Source organism: Solea solea, chromosome 20 (assembly GCF_958295425.1).
Source record: "Solea solea chromosome 20, fSolSol10.1, whole genome shotgun sequence".
Taxonomy (NCBI): Eukaryota; Metazoa; Chordata; class Actinopteri; order Pleuronectiformes; family Soleidae; genus Solea; species Solea solea.
In genome coordinates this window covers 14,630,009-14,651,283 of record NC_081153.1, presented here as the reverse complement: position 1 = coordinate 14,651,283, position 21,275 = coordinate 14,630,009, and the positions used below count along the sequence as shown (strand labels likewise).

Below are 21,275 nucleotides of genomic sequence, written 5' to 3'. Positions count from 1 at the left end.
TGTTTTTGTGTGTTTGTCCAAGTACACCTCTGCATACACGTCTCTATTGTCCTGTTTATATTGGAGTGAACCAGCACAAGCACTTTCACACATTTATACTTGCATAACCGGTGTGACAATTAAAATCTTGACTCTAATACAGTGGCAACAGTGACATGTAGTTTGTGCTGCTGTAGCTCATCTCTTCAAGGTTTGATGTGGTGTGTATTGAATTGAATTGAATGACTTTATTCCTCCCCCAGGGGGGAAACACACATTCACAACAGCTCAGTTAAGAAAGGTGAGAATAGAATAAAACTAAAAATAAGAATAAAAATATAGAATAAAAATAAAAATAAGATAAAATAAAAATACAATACAATACAATACAATAGTAAGACAAGTTACCAAAAGATAAAAAGTAATTCACATAGTCTCCTGCATATCTTGGTTGTAACAGGCATTTTTAGTCAGACACTTGCTGCTCACTGGACATTTTCTCTTTTTCAGACCATTCTCTGAAAACCCGAGAGATGATTGTGTGTGAAAACCCACGTAGATCAGCAGTTTTCTGAAATACTCAGAGCAGCCTGTGTGGCACCAACAACCGTGGCTCATTCAAAGTCCCTTTTCTGATGCTCAGTTTGAACTCCAGCAGGTCATCTTGACCGTGTATACGTGCCTAAATTCAGTGAGTTGCTGCCATGTGATTGCCTGTTTACACATTTTTATTTAAAAAGCAGTTGAAGAGCTGTCGCCACCTAATAAAGTAGCCGGCGAGTTTTCCGTGTATTCCATGATACCCTGCTTCAGTGCCATATGTGCCCACTCCTATCCTCCTCAGGTTTTGCTCTGTGAATGTTTCCGAAAATATTGGATCTAAGTAAATACCTATTCATGATCTCATTTACATTCTCATGTCAAAGTCGACCAGGCTTGTCTTATTTGGCCGACTACTGGGAAGAAACTCGCATCTCTCCTGCATGGCACTGCGGCTAATGTAACATCCATTTGGACCTTTTGTCAGTGAGGATCCAAGAAAGTGTCTGTGGCAGCCAAGTGAATGGCATATTGAGGCTACAGAGAGGACTTTGGTAAAGCAAATGACTTCAGCAGGGTACCTCAGGCCTGGGCTTTCAGGCGAGACCCTTGGGTAGTCAGTTGCTGATTTAACTTAATTTTCTCTGGGATCATTTCCTTAATGATCATGTAGCAGTTAAGATTTATTACTAAGAAAATAAATTCATGAAAACCGTAGAGCTGAATATCCTACATACTCAAATTACTATCATATGTTCTTTTTTTAATAATAGTTATAATAGTGGTGACTGCTCTGTTATTATGTAAATGACTCACTATTCTAATAACAACCATATCACCTCTGTGTACATAAAAGGTATATAATTTTTGCTGAAGGCAAGATGTTACAGCAGTTATTTTACCACGGCTAAATATCAAGAGGTGTATTTTGTGTGTGTGTGTGTGTGTGTGTGTTTATGTGTTTGTGCGTCTTTGTATGAGAAGAAAGGGAGTGACAGATGATGCTGACAGAAGCATAGACATTTTGACAGAAAGCCAGCCAGAGGGACTCCACAGGTTTTAGCTCAGCTTGTGTTAATGGATAAATCCATCATGCAGTCATTTCATGCCACCCATGACGATCCACGTGTCAGACGCCTGGAGAGAAACTTATTATCTCAGGTACAAGAAAAGGACAGAAGGGACTGAAAATTGAAAAAATATGCCGAGTTCTGTGGCAGCCAGAAAAAAACGCGGCACAATAAAGAGACAAAGAACAGATGACTGTGGATGTCAACACAAATTAAGACATTCCCTTGTTTAGAATAACAGCGGCTCAAATTTCTGCCACTGTGATTGCACTGCATTATTGGGAGATTACAAATTCATCCCTGTTCAATCACATTTCCTTATTACATCTACGTCTGTCCAGACTGTGTGTGCCCGGCCAATGGAAGGATCATATGCTTTTCTGTCTGATGAAAAGCATTAGCTCCACTCTCATTTTCAGCTCCTTCTCTTTGAATATGGGAAATGGGTAAATGGTGCCATACTCACAAATTCATCGCAATGCAGGATATGCATTTTAAAAATCAGATTACGGATTAAAATGTTATAACGTGTGTGTGTGTATGTGTGTGTATGAGTCAGTTGCTTGTCGTTAAGAAAGTAAAGATGCAAGAGTTCAGGAAATTATATCAGAACACGATTAAAACCTACAGTATATGGAATTACTTCAATGTAACTGTACAAGATGAAATTAGTGGTGGATTCTTCTGAAAACTGGTGCAATAAAAAATATTCCAATAATAAGGACATATGTATAAGTATATACACACACACACACACATTTGTAAAACACCTTTTATACAAGAATTGCAGGTTAAAGTGCTTCACAACAAAAGAAAAGAAAATTTTAAAAGCAAATACAACAATAAAACACAACATGAAAAGGAAACGTCTAAAGTCAAAAAGTCGAAACCCCCGTTTTAACTTTGAAATGAAGCAAAAGATGCAAATGATTTATTATATTTTATATTTCAGACGCAGGAGCTTCTCCATCCATGTGAGTTTGGTAAGTGGCTGCACTGGCACCAGCACATTTCTTTGAACCTGGATGACAGCAGCACACACATTGGCTCTCTGTGGGTTGCAGTCTGGCCATTATGCCTTACTGGCTGCTCTTGAACACCCTGCTGTGCCATTTACTTCACAGCCAACATCCCCTCCACTCACTGATGTGTTGCTCCATACCACACTGGCTGCACTGCCTCTGTAGGACCGGAAAGTCTCACAGGGGACTAAATAAAGTATGTCTGCTCCTGAGGAATAGAAATAGAAAAGATATTACATTGACGACTTCACTTTTGTTGTCTGGGCAGCTGTGGAAGCATGTTGTCCTTGTACCATAGTCCCATTCTGCCCACTCGAGCTGGAAGTATACAAATACCCACAGAGCAGTCCACAGTGTGGGACTGTCAACCCGATGGCCACGTCTAAAATGCAGCGGCTGCTGTTTATCATTATGCTCAAGACAAGTTATTAGATGTTATTTATAGTTATGTTCTTGTTAAAAAATGTCACACGAATAATACTCGCTGTACAGACTGTGAAGCCCTTTGAGGAGAGTTGGATTTGTGATGTTGGGCTATATAAATACAAATTCACTTGACTTGATTATATTAGTTGAGCTTAAACTCCAGCAAGTTACTGGTAAGAAATAGTCCACTGTCATTTACGATGTCCGTGGTATAAAACACTTCAATATTTGTATTATGTGGCATTTGAATGTTTTACGGTACAGATTTGACTGGTGTTGCAGTGTATAATACATAGTCCATGTATCAACAGTCACCATATAGTCACAGAATAGTGATTACAATATTCTTTGAGTTAGTCACTGGATCATCTCTTATGGATAGATCGTGTTATATTTCTATTCTTTGTCCTTTGACTGCTGCAGCATGTCAATTTCCCCAGTTTGGGATCAATAAAGTCTAATCTAATCTAATGTAATCTCTGATGTCTTCAGCACCAAGATTTCTTTTAAAATGTATTCTTTTATTTAACTTATTATACAATTTACACAGTATTTTCTTGCATGCAGAAATGTAAAAATTGACGTTTTCTGTCTCTTACCTTTATTTTACCAGGTAGAACCAGTTCTCATATACAAACATGATCTGGTTCTCATTTGAGCTTTAATAAAGATGCCTATCCCTTGTTTCTTTGGGTTTACATTGTTTTGTGAGACTTGAAGTCAAAATGAAGAAGTGAAAACGCCGCGTCGTCTTGACAAAAGCTTATCACGGTCTTTAGAACTGCCCTTGCAAGGCATGCACAGCTCTGCCTTGCACCTTTGTACTCTCTCCAGGTAGAGAGCGATAAATTCCCCAGATGCCAAGTCAGGCTTTTGTGTTGCTGGCACACTGTTTGTTTAAGCGTGCATGTGCTCATGCATGCCACAAGTTTGACAAAGGAGTGGAAGGGAAAACCAGTGGAGACACCGAACTGAATTGTGGGATAACAAAAAAAAAAAAGATGACAAAAAGTGAAGGAGAAAAGTGGAGGCTGCGAGGGACTGAGCCAGGGATTTAAGGGGCCTGAGAAGGTCTGAATTCTGACAGCCAGTGGAGAATTGCGCATCCCACACACAGATGTTCACAATCACTACGCCAGATAATTAATAACAATAATAATGACTGCTGTGACAACTCGAAGAATCACGGGCAGTGAGTGATTGGATGATAATTCTCAGAATTGGATGGTGGAATTATTTACTTTGGAGTGGCGGTGGCAGGCAAAGGCAGACAATGTCTCATAAATTCAGCCTGGTGTCAGTTGACTGAGGAAAGACCCAAACAAGAAGGAGAGTTTTAAGTTTAAAAAAAGGCAGCAATCACACGACCTCTGACCTTCTGAGCCGCGTGTGGCCTCTGAGATAAAGTTACAGTAACCATCACTCACACAGTGACAGATGAATCAGATAATGTCGGTGTTATCTGATTTAGTAGTTTATACGTGTGTGTTTTTCCACATAGTTCAGTCTTCAGTCTTCAGCAGAGACGACACCAGAAAACAACAACACAGAGAGTGCCTGAAGATATGAATCATAAACATAATGCACCTCCTCAAATCAGCAGTTTTCTCTGCTTGCTCTACACTGTTAGGATTTGGAAATTAACTTCCAAATGAGACTCATGCTGCTTGAGGCAGCGATGTAGTAAAGCTCATCAAAAAAGACCCAATGAAGTCAGACACAACATTCCGGTTTTGATTTATCTCAGAGAGAGAGAACCTGCATGGGATGCAGTGAGTCAGGATTATCTGAACTCTCAAGTAGTAATTATTTGGAGAAAAAAAAAGAGTTTCCCGAAGCCAAATAAAGGCGATGGATGTGTCCTTTTCATTTTGTTGGCAAATACCTGAACACAGACCAAGGAAAGATTGTTTCTGTGTGCTGCAACGTAGCAAAGGAGGATAAAGTGGGGTTATGTCCGACTCCCAACTCAGAGAAGGTGATGCCTGACGGTGTCTCGACACATCACGTGTCTGGGTGAACGCGTACACACGGAGCAGAGAGTACAAAGACAAAGTAACGTGCTGAGATGCTATGTTAATCTTTTTTTCCAAGGGTGACCTGGCCAAGAGGTCAGCAGCACACGCTATGGAAATAGACCAGATCCAGGAGACATGATACAAAGAATATAGTCTAATAGGATAGAACGAAAGTGTTTAAGTGAAATCAGGTTTTGAGTTCAGTGCCAAATGGGGAAACACTCTTTGGCCGATTTCACACGAAGGACGAGCATAGTGACTTCTGGGATGCAAATAGGAAGGAACTAAGCTAAGAAGAGTCTTATAGATTAATATAAGCCAGTGTGCATATCCACATGTTTTGAAGCATTAGTGTTATTGTCATTAAAGGTGGGATTGGAGATCCTGGACAAACTGTTCGAGCAATGAAGGTGGAACGTTGCTCCAACTGTCTCGTTGGATTTAGCACGCTAGCATAAGGATGCACGATCAGTGCACAAAGAGGCGTATGCTCCGTTCCATGAGGCTGCATTCAAACGAAGGCAACAAAGAATTTTCTGGAATCCGGCTTGAGTATCCACATCTTTCCTTTATTGTAAAATAATACACATCTTTAGTCAAGCATGCTTTGATTGGCATTCATATGCTCATGCCCTGTCCAGGGGGTGACTTGGCACCAGCGTGACCCTCATGTGGAGGATAAAGCGGTAGAAGATGGATGGATGAACACAGCTTCAGTCATCATGAAGGTTCACAATTCTGCATCTCTGCAAAGTTCATCTTTAAACTTTAGAGTTAATGGAACAGAGCACAAACACTGCATGAAGCTGCGACGACATCTGTGCGCACACATTCACACACTCACATCAGAAAAGACTTGTTTTCACTCATTTGTTGTTTCCTCGCTTCCTCCATCCGACACTGTTGTTTTGGTCCAGTCTTCAGTCCTGGTCCCTGACGCCCACCAGTCTCTGTTGTACCGTGGAGTTCAGTGATGTTCTATTTCACATCTGTTCAGGTCTCAGGTCTGTTTTCACCTGCAGTTCCGAGCTGAATGAGGCACTGACGTGGTCAGTAGGGAGAAAACAGGACTGGCGGGTGTGTTGAGCAGATGGGTCCAGGGGCTGGATGTAGAAGCGCCTGCGGGAGGGGCTGACTCTGAAAAAGGGCAGGGCTCGAGTTCGAGGCGGACCGGAGAGGGAAGGGGGCCAGCGTTGCCATGGCAGCGGCAGCAGCAACAAAAAGTTGCCGCTGTAGAAGACACGAGCCCAGAGGTTCGGTCAGGTCTTGTTTCTTCCGTAGAGACAATCGAATCTGAGGAAACAAACAAACGATCTGTAGTCAAGGCTTCTTTTACCTGAAGTCTTAGTAGCTCTTTGACCACTACGGATCAAACAATTCTAACATTCTGCTCTTTGTCTCATAATAAACATAGTGAAACTTTGTTGAGATTCTTCAACCCTTATCACTGAGATTTTGTCTCAGTAGGGAGTGGAACTTCCTGGAAAGGGCTCTAGAGAATCACATCCTGTAGACAAAAACACTGATGGAGAGGAAAAACAAATCAAGCAGCGGACACACAGTACTCACTGCCTGGAAACTCTGTTGACGCTGGGTGGGAGTGTAGGGACTGAACTTGGGTTTGGCTGGTTTACCTGCAGCTCTGTCCTTGTGTCTCCTGCTGCTGATGTGCTGCAGAGGAGTAGAGTGAGAATAAATAAGCATGGACAGACACATGCAGCACAATAAAGGCGAAAGCAGACGCAGACAGAAGGCGCTGGTCGCCTTTGTTTGTGGACATGTGAATAATCAGTGTAAAGGAAATTAAGAGAAGCTTAATCAAAGTTCCCTTTTTGGACGATCCAGCCAGAACGCTGATATCTTGCTGGCAGAGACTTCATGGAGGGTGGGTGTGAATTTTTTTCTTTTTTTTATTATTGACAAGCACAAACAGATGGCTCCAGCCAGCGAGCGCGGCAAACAATCAACAGTCAACTGTTGAATATTCATGAGCACCTGGCCAAAGATAACTTTTAAACAGTCAGCTATGAGGAGCAGCACTGCTGCATGCATTCACACGCAAAGACTCTGCTGCTATAGTGTCATGTCTTCACATTCCAGTGCTCGATGTGGAGGGACGTGTGATTTTCTGATTGGGATTTGTCATTTCTCTGCACTGACAGGCGAGAGATGTGGCTCTGTCAGACCGACTGTGAGCGCCAGTTTTCGCAGCTTCACATCCACTAAAGGAACTAACCAGTCAGTGTGATGAGCCAGTATCTGGTGTTCACTATGTAGTTTTTGCCCCCATATTAGTGTTAGGGTTCGGCCAAAAAGAATCGGTGTGACGATATTTTAGTCAGACAAGGATGCAACTCGAAAGAGACATCCCGCCTGGAGCTGGACGAATAAAATCTTGCCACAAAAAAAGCTGCAGATGTTTTGTAAACACAAAAGAGCAGAATTTCAAGGCATTCATTAAACAGGGAAGTCGCTACATCAGTCGCCCAAAGAGCTGAAACACAAACAAGATCTCAATCTCCAAAGACTTTTTTTTGTGGGCAGACATTGTTAATGCTGTTTGTTTTAACTGTGAATGTAAGTGTGCAAATTAGGTTTAGGGTCCAAATATGAACAGATTGCAGTTTCTCCTATTGTGTGCATTATATACAAAAAAAACTTCACTTCACTATATCCTGTATGTCCATATGTAAAATATTCATAGAGCCACTGTTCAGGTATATTCACAAACAAAGTTAACTTGGAGGAAAAAGCCTTTGTTTCTGTATAAAACACTGGTCTGTGTCCAACTAAACTTCATTTTTTTTTTTTTTTTAGCAATGAACCTGTTTGAGCTGAGTCTCGGAGTTGACATGCACATTGCAGATCTCACAGTGGAAAGTTTTGTTCTGGAGTCCAGTTGGCGACTCAGACAGCGCGGCCAACTTGGCTTTGACCCCCGTCCTCGGAAAGGACTTGATGGCTCCATCGCCACTTCGAGCCTCCAGCATGGTCTTGTGCTTGGTACCTGTGCGGATATAAAACCACAGAACGTGTATGAAGGAAGGCACGAATATCTGATTTGCTGAGCTGGGTTGACAAAATGGCACACTGCTTGACACCTGGGTGGTAATAAAGAGTTTTTTCTCTGGGAGCAACAACTGGTGCGCTGATGCTTTTTGCTGTTTGTTTTATCCATCAATCTTCTACTGCTTTATCCTCCATATGAGGGAGCTGTGCCAGTCTCAGCTGACAAACAACCACCCACTCTCACCTACGGTCAATTTAGAGTGTCCAATTTACCTAATCCCTATATTGACTGTGGGAGGAAGCCGCAGAACCCGGAGAAAACCCACGCACACACGGGGAGAACATGCAAACTCCATGTAGAAAGGCCCTTGTTCTGATCCTTTTTTTTTATATATATGAAATCAAAGGACATGCGAGGCTAAATCTGACACCTGCACATAACTTTAGATTCTCACCACTGTTGTGGGCCTGCAACTGCGAGGCAGAGTTGACGGCCACCTTGCAGAGGGAGCAGTAGAGAAGACGCATCGCTTTCTCCTCTTCGGTCTCCTCCTCTGGAACAGCCTCCACGTCGTCATCTCTTTGTGTCTCCCTCTCTGACATCCCGGGGCTGAGTGACAGGGAGGTGTCAGGCGGCGCTTTCACAGTTTCAGTAGGGCCGCTGCACAGAGGGGCCACCTCGGCAGTCGGGCTGAGGACTGAGGGTTCTAAAAGAAAATACGACATTAATAAAACAGAGTACATAAATAAGAGGTGGGAGAGCCAAAAAGATAATAAGAAAGCAAACAGAGAGGAAGATGGATGGGATAGAAACAAACATTGTTCCACTCTATGAACCCTGACAGCTTCCAGAATCACACATTTCACGACTTGCTTGGATACAAAACGAAAAGTCGCCAGACTATAGGTGACTGCTAGTTCTATAACGTCTTTAATCACACGAATAATCAATGATTTCCCAGAGGAGCTGTCTCCTCCCAGCACCTAAATGAACACTTTTGTACAGAAATTATTTGGCTCCATTATCTTTTGTGCGACTGACTTGTGGAGGTTCCCTGGAGGAGCCTGTGTACGGATTTAAGGATTCTCTCTTTGCTAATAACAATGATTAGCTCTGCTTGGTTGAAAAAAGTGTCTGTTTGTTACCATTGATTTGGCCACGCTGGCTGTTTGCTACAATAATCTTCAGAGTGCTCTCCCGCCTTCTAATACACTTTTCTCACACTAAAATGATCATTCTTTTCTCTTTTTTTCCCCACTGGTGGCAAATTGATTCCTTCTTTTTATTTATTTATTATTTTTCTTTTCTCTCGCTTTAGCTTGCAGCAACAAATATATTATTTTCATTTCCTAACACCCACACACATGCAAGCGTAGCATTTCAGCACTGGCTAATTTACAGTACGTACACACACACACACACACACACACACATGTTGGAGAGCCATTGAAGTTTCACCCTTATGCTGACATATTTCCAGGCACTGCACAAATACACACACACACACACACACACACACAGCTACCCACAGATCATATTCAAAGCATTTGCAATGTATGTTTGATCTCAGGAGGCGACTGAACGAGCTCAGTAAATGTAGACATGAAGAGGAGCGGAGGATAATGCTCAACCTTTAATCTCTCCACTGTGTAACTCAAAGGAGCAGAAGGCTTATCACATCAAAGAGTTAAAGTCGTGACTGGGAAGAGGAGAGTTATACATTCGTACGTCGACATGCACACGGTCACATCATATAGTGTATGGACGACGCACACCTCCTGTTGCTGTGTCAGAGCTGGAGGGATGTGAGCAGGGCGGCGAGAGGATCTGCGTCGCGGTTTCCTTGGCGACGGGTTCAGAGGTCCTGATCTTTGAATCTGGGGCATCCGCAGCTTTCAGCATTTTTGCACGTTTGGCGCCACTGCAATGCAACGACGCCTGCACCTGTGCGGATGACAGCAAGGAAGAGTGTGTGTGTGAACTAACGACGCATCGTTATTCAGTGATGTGAACCTGACAGTGTGGCGTTTTTCTATGTGACAATGTCTGTCTTGAATAATAAAAAAATATTAGAAGCTGCAGCACAAAACCACATCGTTTGCCAGACGTTTTAATAGAGAAGTGAACACAGAGCAACCATGAGCTACATATAAAAAGTGGACATAGTTTACTAATTCCACATTCTCCCTCAGATCCTCCTCCTCCATCCACCTCCCTGTGCCCTCCGCCCGCCTCAGCACCATGGGGAGCAGAGCTTTCAGCCACTTTGGCCCCCATCTCTGGAACTCTCTCCCACCAGACATCTGCAACTCTGACTCTCTGACTTCCCGCTCTCCAAATCCAGACTCTCTGTAATTTAACTCCATTATCTGTTTACTGTGTCGTTGTTTTTATTGTTTGTCTCTGTAAAGTGTCCTTAAGTGTTTGAAAGGCACAATTATTGTTACTATATATTGTTACCCAGGTGACGCTGGTCAGGAAGTAAGAATATATTGAATAACAACCAGGGGGTGACTCTACTGGTTGCTAAAAGAAGTCCGTTTGAATGGAAGTCTGAGTGTGAAAATGAGCCTATATTTCACATTTGATTTACATCAGTAAACATTTACCTGAGGAGTTAAAGGTCGCAACGATGAACATGGTGTCAATTTTGTGAATTCTATTGCCATTTAGAGGAAAACGTGATAAATGACAGCACATGTGAGTGGACACCATGTGTGATTGACAGCTGGTATCATCTAGAGCAGAGAGGTGTCAAACTCAAATGACCAGGGAGCCAATGAGCATCTAGTCTGGTCAAGAGGGGGCCAGACTAAACTCTTCAGTAGCATGAACGTTTGAACGCCTGCTGCCAAATGAAAACACAATATTCCATCATGCTGTCGCAATGAAGAAATTCATGATGATATTTGACAGAATTTCAAAGTAAAAGTGTCTGTTTTTGACATGGAATGATCTATACTTCACAATGAAATAAATCAAACACAGAGAAATCAATTTAAAATTACGTAAAAAATAATAATGTTCACAACTGTAATTAAAACACCAAACAAGCTTACATATATATGTGTATGATATCATTTAATGATGAATGTAATACATATAATAATGTGATAATTATGACCAAATGTCTTATTATTAGTGTTGTAAAAACATTGATAGCAAAGCATATTTAGTATTATATTCTGTCTGTATTCTATACCACGCTGGCAGCTGTGCCTCAGTCTATGTTTTTAAAAGAAGGTGAGGTCGCGGGCCATGTTTTCATTATACCTTGATATCACGTGGTGGGCCGCACGTAATCGATTGGGGGGCCACCAGTTTGACACCTCTGATCTATAGTGACCTGCAATCAGGTATAAGGTCCTGGTTGCAGGTGGCATCTGAATTTCTGGTTGCAAAAACCCATTCCATGGCCTATAACAGTTAAATCATGTGAGTTTCAATGCTAAATACTTGATTAAACATTACATTGAATTAACAGCACGTGTACACAAGCCTAATGAAAAAACAACAACTCTGCAAAGGTCACATATGTGAGATATTAGGGTGTGCACACTCTCACCACGAGCTCTCACCACTCTGATCCAGCACAAACAGCAGAACACAAGGGCAGGTCTCCTCAGCCATTCAACTGTCATGCAAGGGCGTGCGTGCAAAATAACAAGTATCCTAAAAAGAAAAACAATTGTTAAGTGTTCCCACGTGACACCGCCCACCTCAGAGTTGAACCCGCGTTGACAGACTCCACAGGAACTGGTCTTCCTCTTCAGGGGCGAGGTTAGCCCGAAGCCTGGACCAGTCAGAGCCTTATGGGCGCGATCCATCTGCAAACCGAGGAGAAACATGGGGGGTAACAGCCGCGACTGAAAAGGCAAGAGTGACTAGTGGGTGATCACCTGTGTGTCGTGAAATACCTGCTGTCTGCATACGCACCTTCCCTTAAGATGGGCACAGATAATATGTTTGCTGAGAAGCAGCTGAATGAAGTCGATCTGGCACCAACACAACAACCAGCACACAGCTGGTGCAGTACATGCACACACGTGTGTGTGTGTGCACAGATACAGCAACATTTACTGCCATTGAGGCAGCAGAATGCTGAAAAGAGTCTGGACCTGGGCCAGACCATAACAGGTTTAAAGAGACACTCAGTGTTGCATAACAGTAATGTAGTACATTACAGATTAAATAGACAGTGGAGGAGATGATGTAACGTTTGAAAATGTCTTTAAATGTTGTGGCCGTGACATAAGAACAACTCAAACCGCATCCTCTGCTCTCCAGAACGGACAAACTACAAACTTTTTGCAGCCCTCTAAATCTTACAGAGGGGGTGAGAGTTTCCCCCGCCAAGCCCTGTTCTAGGGCTGAGCTATTAAATGTTCAAGCAGCATAAAGCAAAACATTCCTTGTAAGGTGTGACCGGCATTCACTTCTACGCATAGCTAGCTTTATCCCTTTAAGATCACACAATGTGTGGAGGTGATTGTGTTGCTAAAATGAGTGACCTCTCAGTGTGTGTGTGTGTGTGTGTCAGACACAGGTCGTAAACTCCTGGTGCCGTCGCACGTGTCTCTCTGCTCGCCTGTATCTGACCACACAGTGAATGTGGTGCACTTATGGACGTTATGCCGACTGGAGGACGGTTTAATGAGCACACGTGCTCCGCACAATAAAAACCCCACCAGGGCTCGGTGCAGCTCAGCATGCTGCACATATTACCTGTGACGACATTTGAGGAGTCACACAGGCAGCACAGCTGCCGAGGATCTGTGGAAATAATGTGTCTGGATGTATATGTGTTGTTACAGGTCAGCCATGTTCTCGTTTTGTCAATCCTGGGAACAGCACTGGAGATAGTGCCTGCTGCTTTACTGCTGAAGGCAGTTTCTTTGCTCTTCAAAAGTAGAAGATGTCTCTCTTTCTCTCTCGCTCTCTCTCTCTCTCTATCTGTGTGTGTGTGTGTGTGTTTGTATTTTCTTTGATCATCACTCCAGGCGGCTGCTCTGAAAATATTCTCTGCAGTCTCTTATCTCCTTCAGTTTCCTTGCAGCAATTTGTGTACACGCAACATATATATATGTTGCATCTGAAACACAGATACATGTCTTTTACGGCGTCCCACGTGAAATGGAAAAAAAAAAGAATAAGAAATCATAATATGTGAGCGTTTGGTTTGTGTCTCTGTCCACTCCTCCCTCCTCCTCATCTCCCCGGCTCCTTTATCACCGTCTGACCTTCCATCTCACATTCCTCACACTTCACCCCTCCATCTGCTCCCGTCTGAACCCTTTGCCTCTCCCCGAGTCTCCGCGTGATCAAAGTCACCTCGCTGTCTCCCTGTAGTCTCCCCTCCCTCTCCTTCCCTTCACTCCCAATTTACGCTCTGAGAAGGACTAGCACGGTAGCACCTGTGGAAAAGTAACGTAAGTTAGTAATTGCCCCATTTTCTCTCATTGTGGGAAACAATAAGCAAGGTGGTGTACGGCGTTTTCCAAACGCCGTACACCAAAGTACACCAAAGTACTTTCCCAAAGTAAAACAAAAAACAATGTTGTGCTGTTTCCTCTAGGTATTGCAGTGTTTCCCAGTCCTGCTCCAGCAGACCGGATTCAAATGGTCAGCTCGTCATCAAGCTCTGTGTAATCATGATAACGAGCCATTCATTTGAATCAGGTGTGTTGGAGCAGGGCAACATCTAAAACATGGAGGGCCGGGTCCCCCAGGACCAGGATTGGGAAACACTATTGATTAACAGTGGATGGAGGCTTTAAATACAACACAAAACCACAGTCAAGAATAATTCCCTATCAATATAGCACTTCAGAGAATCGACGCAGTATCGCACCATTAAATATCACTATATTTTATGGGCTAAAATGTTCTTATTAAACATGCCTATGATACTACATGACCATAGACCATATATAAGACATAAAAGCATTCCAGTTTGAAAAGTGAAGCCTAGAAATAGGAGTAGCAATCAGCCAACAGGGGGCAACTCTGCTCGTTGGTGGTTGTTAGTGCTTTCAGACACAGTTCTCAGTCTCATAATCTTGGTACTTTCTGGCAAACCAGCCTGTGCTCACACCAGTTTAAGAGGAACCAAAGTGGGAGGACGTTACTCTGCGTTATTCAGGCGGAAGTAAATCCAGAATATAACACACCCACTGGTTCCAGCTGAGAACAAACTTTTCAGGTTCCGAACCAATTTTGGATTTATTTTTTTGGAACGCCGGTTGGTTCAAAATTAGGTTCTGGAGCAGAAACAGCAGGGCTTCGTGCCGGTGTGAAAGAGCTATCTTTGAATGGAAATTCTGCTCTGTTCCGTTGCCTTCCGCTTATTTGCATCTGGGTCGCAGCGGCAGCAGCCTTAGCAAGGAAGCCCAGACAGACAGCCCTCTCCCTGGCCACTTCTGCCAGCTCCTCTGGGGGGATTCCAAGGCATTCCCAGGACTTCCAGCATGTCCTGGGTCAGTCCTGGGGTCCTCTCAGAAGGCCACACCTGAAACACCTCGTCAGGTGGGCGTCCAGGAGGCATCCTGCCCAAACCACCACAGCTGGCTCCTCTTGACATGGAGGAGCAGCAGTTTGGTAAGGCTGAGCCCAGCTACCCTGCAGAGGAAACTAATTCCGGAGTTTGCAATCTCATTCTTTTGGTCATTACCCAAAGTCTTTGAATGGATGTCCATGGGAAAATGAGCCTACTTCTCACTTGATTTATAATTGATAACATCAGTAAAGAGTTTCCTCAGCAGATACTGGTCTCATTGGTAGTTTTAAGTCTTCTTCCCATTAGAGAAAAATAGATAATTAAGTAGGACACATATGAGTGGACATGATTGCAAATGACAGTAGTGCATCACCTGTTGAATCATATCAGCCTTGATCCATTTTTTTTTTTTACATTTTTACATTAAGAGAAATAAAAGCTATGTGACTCGTGCCTCACAGCATCAGTTAGAACCAGGTCTCAGAGAGCAGCGGTGGCCTGTCAGTCAGTTATGACTGAAACACAAGTGAAGTAAAACAGACTTTCACTTGGAGCCGTCAAGTCGCAACATTTACAATAACGAATGTTCCTGATTGACATGACGTGGGTTATGATGACTGAGCTGCTGCTTTGGCTTCTTTGTCATTTAAATGTGTATGTTGCCTGGAATCAAACACGTTTCTTGTTTCCATTTTCAGGAAGGGAAAAAAAAACAACACTTTCAAACTAAAATCAGGCTGATGAAATCCCAGTTTGCAGCTTTGGATCCTTTGGCTCATGACAAACATCAGAACGGCACTATAACCATGACAACCAACATGTGGGCACAAAACAAACTTCCCTGCAGCGCATCACAAAGGTGTACATGCCTACACATCTTTCAGTGCACATGTGGAATTAGAGCATTTTCTTCTCTAATTATCAAAAACAGAAATGTGCTGAATGAAAGCTTTTCCAACTTGAGTGTGAGTATGCTGGAAGTAAGCGTGACAAACATTGTGAAGAGAAGAGAAGATTTAGTGATTGAGAGAGACTAATGGAAAGGCGAGGAGCTAAAAACTTTACAAAGGAACAAAAAGCGTGCAAGAGGGTGAAGGACAGGGGAAATTGACAGAAGGAGATGAAGTGGAAAACAGCGCGGTGTAGTGAAGAGTGCGACGCAACAAGAGCAAAGAAGAATAGATGAGTGGATGTAAGAGGAGGTTGGAGAGAAAGAGAGCGCAGGTTAAAATGGAAGTGGAGGGAGCCACGACCCAGACTGATGAGTGATTTCTCCTCAAGAGGAACACACTACGCCAACAGTGCGGTTCTTACATTGCACACTTTAAGTCTCGTAGATGTGCACACACGCGCTTGTTTTAAATCCTCAATCTGTCTGTTTGTGCGTCTCCTCTAAACATCCTCGAGCACACACACACACATTAAAGACAAGGCAGCAGTAAAGTGAAAGGGGGAACAAATGGGAAAATTGTCACTTTTGGTTCAGAGTGGGTTTTCAGCGAGACTCAATGATGGTCTTATTAGTGGTTTTCTGCATGTCAAGGACGAAAACACATCATGGTTTTTTTTCTTTTGGCTTTATAAGCTCAGAACAAATACACACACACACACAGACACACACAAAGGATGTTCTGCGATGTGAGTGTAATTCAGCTCTCTATTTTTAAAATGAAAATACATAAAAGTACTATAATAATAATAATAATTATATTATTATTTAATTTATAGAGCGTTTTTCAGGGACTCAAAGTCACTTTACGTAGCCTAGCCGTAAAAGCACAAGAATGAAAAGCAAAAGACAAAAGGTCAAATAGGTTAAAACCATTAAACATTAAAAGCAGTCTAGAAGAGATGAGGGATTTGAATGAGGAGAGGTCAGAACGGCTGGGGTTGGGGTAGTGAGGGCGAAGGCTCCGTCTCCCCAGGTTTTGTGCTTGGTTCACATCGAGCCACTAAACCAGAAATATATGAAGACGTACGGCACGACTCCTCTGTAACGCAGACATCAGCTCTGACACATCAGCTCTGCTCCAGGCGTGCACTTGACCTGCTCTAGTTCTCTCCATCCTCACCCGTCACAAACACTGGGGCAGACAGTTCTATGAAAAGCTCTGTGTGAGGAATACCAAGGAACCAGATCTACCCCCCGGAATGTGTGGAAATGTCACAGCTCCCTGCATCAGCGGTGATATATTTGGAAAGATGTAGGCAGCGTGTTTGGAAAAAGAACTTCGAGCAGGCGAGACTCTTCCGTGATAGCGATGATGTTTCGCTTTCTTCTGAGTGGTGTAGAGGAGACTGCGGTTGTCATAACAACTTCGGGTGACCGACAGTACTCACGTCAGTGAATCCAGGCAGCAGGTGGAAGGGGAGGAGGGGCTTTGGGTCAGGGGACGGCTGGGTCCTGCACAGCGTAGGATGGGCCAGTGGCGGCGTAACACTGTGACACGTGTTACCTGAGAAACATCACAGCAGAGTGGAGACACGATTCAGTCCAGGTGAGGTGATTTATGATGATGATGATGAGGAAAAACATATAGACCAGAGTACAGGGGCTGCAACACTAAAGCCCCCTTTTCCAAGAGCACGACTCTTGCGTCACCTCGGCACGGCAAGATTATTTTGCATTTCCATTAGCGATAGTACCTGGTACTTTTTTTAGTACCTGCTCTGGCGAGGTTTCAAGCGAGCTGAGCTGATGCGCGAACAATGCCGAAATGCAGATCAGTTAAAAAGACTTAAAAATCCTAAAAACGTTACATTTAGTAAGGAAATGTCATAATTTTAACAGAGTCTGGTATATTTAGCCACAGCACTGCCGAAAGCCTGCGAGCACAATCCCTTCCGCTGTATTTCAGTTCAGTGACTGTGAAAGACGGAGTCTGTGCTTGGCTCACGCAGGAAGTACCAAACTTATCTTTTTAATTAACTTATGATTCAGTTACATCGAAAACAACTGCTTTACAAGTCACTAGTTTGTTTCACACAGCCGTGCAGTGATGATGACTCCGCCCACGTTGAATAGGTACCATTTTGTAATGGAAAACCAACCAAACCGTGTCGAGGCGAGGCGAGGCGAGCTGGGACCACGTCGTGGAAACACGGCATAAGGCCACATTCACATTACCAGGCTGAAGTGATCCAGTTAATCATCAGTTCTGGTCTTAAAATCAGATTTTTTTGGCACTTCAGCTTCAGAATGCAGTTCTAGATTGGATAAAGAGAGCGGTCACATCAGAATCCGTGAGGCTTTTCTGCTTCTACACCTTGTCATTATGAAGCTGCAGCAGCAGCAGCAGCAGCAGCAGCAGCAGCAGCAGCTCAGCAAAATCAAACAACAATGCAGGAGAGTGTCGTCCTCTGGAGCTAAATCTCACCCACAAAATCTGCTGTGATGACTTCCCTTTCCGAATCTCCCCTACAGGAGCAAAAATAAAGGCTTATTTATTTTATTTCTCTTATCGTTCATATTTCCTGCATCTCACAAATGTGACATTGTATGCAACATCTGACAGGTTTTGCTGCAGAGGGGAGTTGTTGTCATGTACATCTCAACAAACATCTAAGCTGATGGGAAACGTATTTGACGGACGGCGACGTGAACGTGGCCTTGGTGGATATGATAGCATATAAATATTCATTTGTGACTTCAGTGCGCTACATGAAGTGCTGAGGACAATTTCACTGTCTGTCATGCATTTGAAACTAATGGAGAAGATCACATGGACGATGGATGGTGCAATGGAGAGAGAGCGAAACTTTCCAAAGTATGGGGACATTTGACCAAAAGTAGATAAATGAAACAAACTGAATGGAGACTGTAAAGCAGCAACACATGAGCATCTGAAATACAGGCACACTAAAATGCTTTTTTTATGTCATGTTCGTTAAGTGCAGTAGTAAATCAGATCGGTCAACCAACAAAATAATCATTATTTGCAGCTAATTAATCATTTTATAATTATTAATAACAACAGCAACAACAATAATAACATTTTGTTGTTATTTTTACTTAAATAGACCTGGGTCTGGTGTGAAAAATTTTAACTGAACAAGAATAATAATAATAACACTAATAATGAAATGACTGATCATCAGTTTGACTAATCCAGATGGGAAGTGACTGAGCTAAGGAATATAATCATTTACATCAGTTATTCCACATCCACGCTCTGAGGTTATGATATTAATTATCTTAAATAAACTAAACATAAGTGGCATGTATGTGCATGTATGAGAATGTCCACACTTCACTTTCCATCATATATACATACATACATACATACATATATATATATATATATACATATATATATATATATATATATATATATGTTTGTGTGATTATGGTGTTCATAACTGTAAAGAAAAGACACTTCCACTGACTTCCATCGTCACTTAACACCTAATAAATTAGCTCTGAGAAGAAAAAAAAAAGAAGCTTATTTCATCTATAACACTTCAAAAACACACAAAGACGTTAATATATTAAGAATAAACGTACTCGTGCATATACGGCTCACACAAACATTAACATGGTTTCAGCTTCTGGTCGAGTGTGGTCAAAGTGCTGTGTGTTGTTGTCACTGTCACGAGTTCTGATTCCAGACGCTTGTTTGTCAGCGTGCACGTTCTCCCTCTCTCAGCTTGATTACAGCTTGATTCAGGACCAGCCCACATGTATAATCACAACCACAACACACCCATCCGCTCTGACACAGTCTGATTGCCTTTAACGAGCTATCGCCTGAGTGTGTGTGTGTGTGTGTGTGTGTGTGTGTGTGTGAGAGAGTGAGTGTGTGATACATTTCTTGCATTTGTTAAAAACAGAAACCTTCAATAAAAAGCTCTCACAGTGCATGATGGTGACGACTGATAGAGGCTCACCAATATACAGACCTAGTGATTTATTCTGAAATGCCACAAGGGGGAGCCTGCATTTTTTTCCACTTCAGGACCTCAGATTTATTTATTCATTCATTCATTCATTGCCTACAGCTTTATCCTCCACATGAGTATCGCGGGGACACTGGAGACAATCCTTCACGCTCACACTCACATTTGTCATTTTAGAGCAGAGGTGCCAAACTGGCGGCCCGCAGGCCAAATGCAGTCCCCCAATCGATAACATGCAGCCCACCACTTAATATCATGTTACGTGTGTGTGTGTTGCTGAGGCTCAGGTGATACAACACAGACAGAATATAATCCTAAATATATTTGTCACATTATGAAATGTATTACATTCAACATTAAAGTACACAAATATAAGCTTGTTTGGTGTTTTAATCATGTCCATGTTACGGTTCACTTCATTTTTGATTTCTAGTTCTCTGTGTCATAAATACTTAATAATATAATAATTGTGAAGTTCACACATCAAAGTGAGCATATTTACTCTGGAAATACTGTGAAATATCATCGTGAATATCTTTATTGCGATACCATGATGGAATATGATGTTAATGATCATTTTAAGCTCATACTGTGCACTCACTAATGAATTGTTATTTTCTCCAGACCAGACTAGACGCTCATTGGCCCCCAGGTCATTTGAGTTTAACACCCCCTGATTTAAAGTGTCCAATTAACCCCCTGAATGTTTTTGGACTGTAAGGGGGACAGGAGAACAGACCGGGTCTTGAGATTCTTGTTTTTCCCCTTACATATATATATATATATGTATATATATATATATATATATATATATATATATATGCATATCTATACATATTTGAATAACACTGCCACCTTTTTGGTAACCAAGTAGTTATTTTAGTATTAGTAACATAAGCTCATGTGTTTCCTCTGTGTCTGCAAGCTTTGACAAAAATGAATCAAAAGTATGATTAAGAATATTATCAAACTATATTAAAGCATATTGTACAATTATTGTAATTATATGGTGAATCACAGTTCTTTAGCTCAGGATAATTACACGCCGTCAATGGTCAGAACCTTTCGTCTCATTGTAAAACTTTCATTTCATCTTCAGAAGAACAAGAGCTCCTTTCATGCTGATGAGTAAACTGTAATCCTCACCTCCTGTTATAATAGCACACTAGTGAGAATTCAAAGAGATGCTCTGGACAAACCACAGCGCAGACCGAGTTCACAAATAAGCTCTTACATTCATGTTAACATAGCAACAAGTGACTGAACTGCCTTATCAACACGCACACGCACAAACACACACACACACACACACTTTGAGATCGTTTACATACCAAAATACATGGCTGCACCAGGTGAGATCCAACTGCTCAGTGCTTGATAAAAGTCTCTTTCATGTCCAGGGCAGAGATTTGCCGTTCCGTCTTCTCCTCCACAGACTCTTCTCTCTGTGTCTCCTGCAGCAGCGCTGATGCTGCTCCTTCCCATCTGGATTCCCTCCTCCTCCTCCTCCTCCTCCTCCTCCTCACCACCTGCCCCCTCCTCCTCCTCCTCCTCCTCCTCCTCCACATCGCTTCACGGTCCATGACCAAGTCTGTCCCTGCAACGAAACACCTCCAGAAACCTGTTTTTAATCCGGCAGATTGATGGAAATTAAGTTAATGAGCGTTCAGTGCCGCCCCTGGATAAATGCAGTCCTCACCGTGTCATCCCACATTAAAGCAAGAGGCACTTACTGGTGTTCAAAGAGAGCTGCTGCTCACGTCCATCCAACACAACAAAGACAGCAAGACTCTCTTCATGAAACAAAGGTCATTCATC

The 21,275-nt window shown here is 42.6% G+C and overlaps 1 protein-coding gene across 2 annotated transcripts; it reads right to left on the bottom strand.

The window, feature by feature from the left end:
• Positions 1-5,603: 5,603 nt before the first annotated feature.
• Positions 5,604-20,933, bottom strand: LOC131447756 (zinc finger protein 385D-like). Of its 2 annotated transcripts, XM_058619774.1 has the most exons (8): positions 20,789-20,933; positions 16,902-17,017; positions 11,785-11,892; positions 9,841-10,009; positions 8,520-8,771; positions 7,881-8,062; positions 6,625-6,726; positions 5,604-6,348 (listed from the first exon to the last, which is right to left on the bottom strand). In XM_058619774.1, the coding sequence occupies exons 1-8, from the start codon at positions 20,796-20,798 to the stop codon at positions 6,106-6,108; spliced, it is 1,182 nt and encodes a 393-aa protein (XP_058475757.1). In that variant the 5' UTR covers positions 20,799-20,933; the 3' UTR covers positions 5,604-6,105. The 2 variants fall into 2 exon arrangements, with proteins under 2 accessions (XP_058475757.1, XP_058475756.1); XM_058619773.1 differs by lacking the exon at positions 16,902-17,017 and having other exon boundaries at positions 20,789-20,880.
• Between the last annotated feature and the right edge of the window lie 342 nt (positions 20,934-21,275).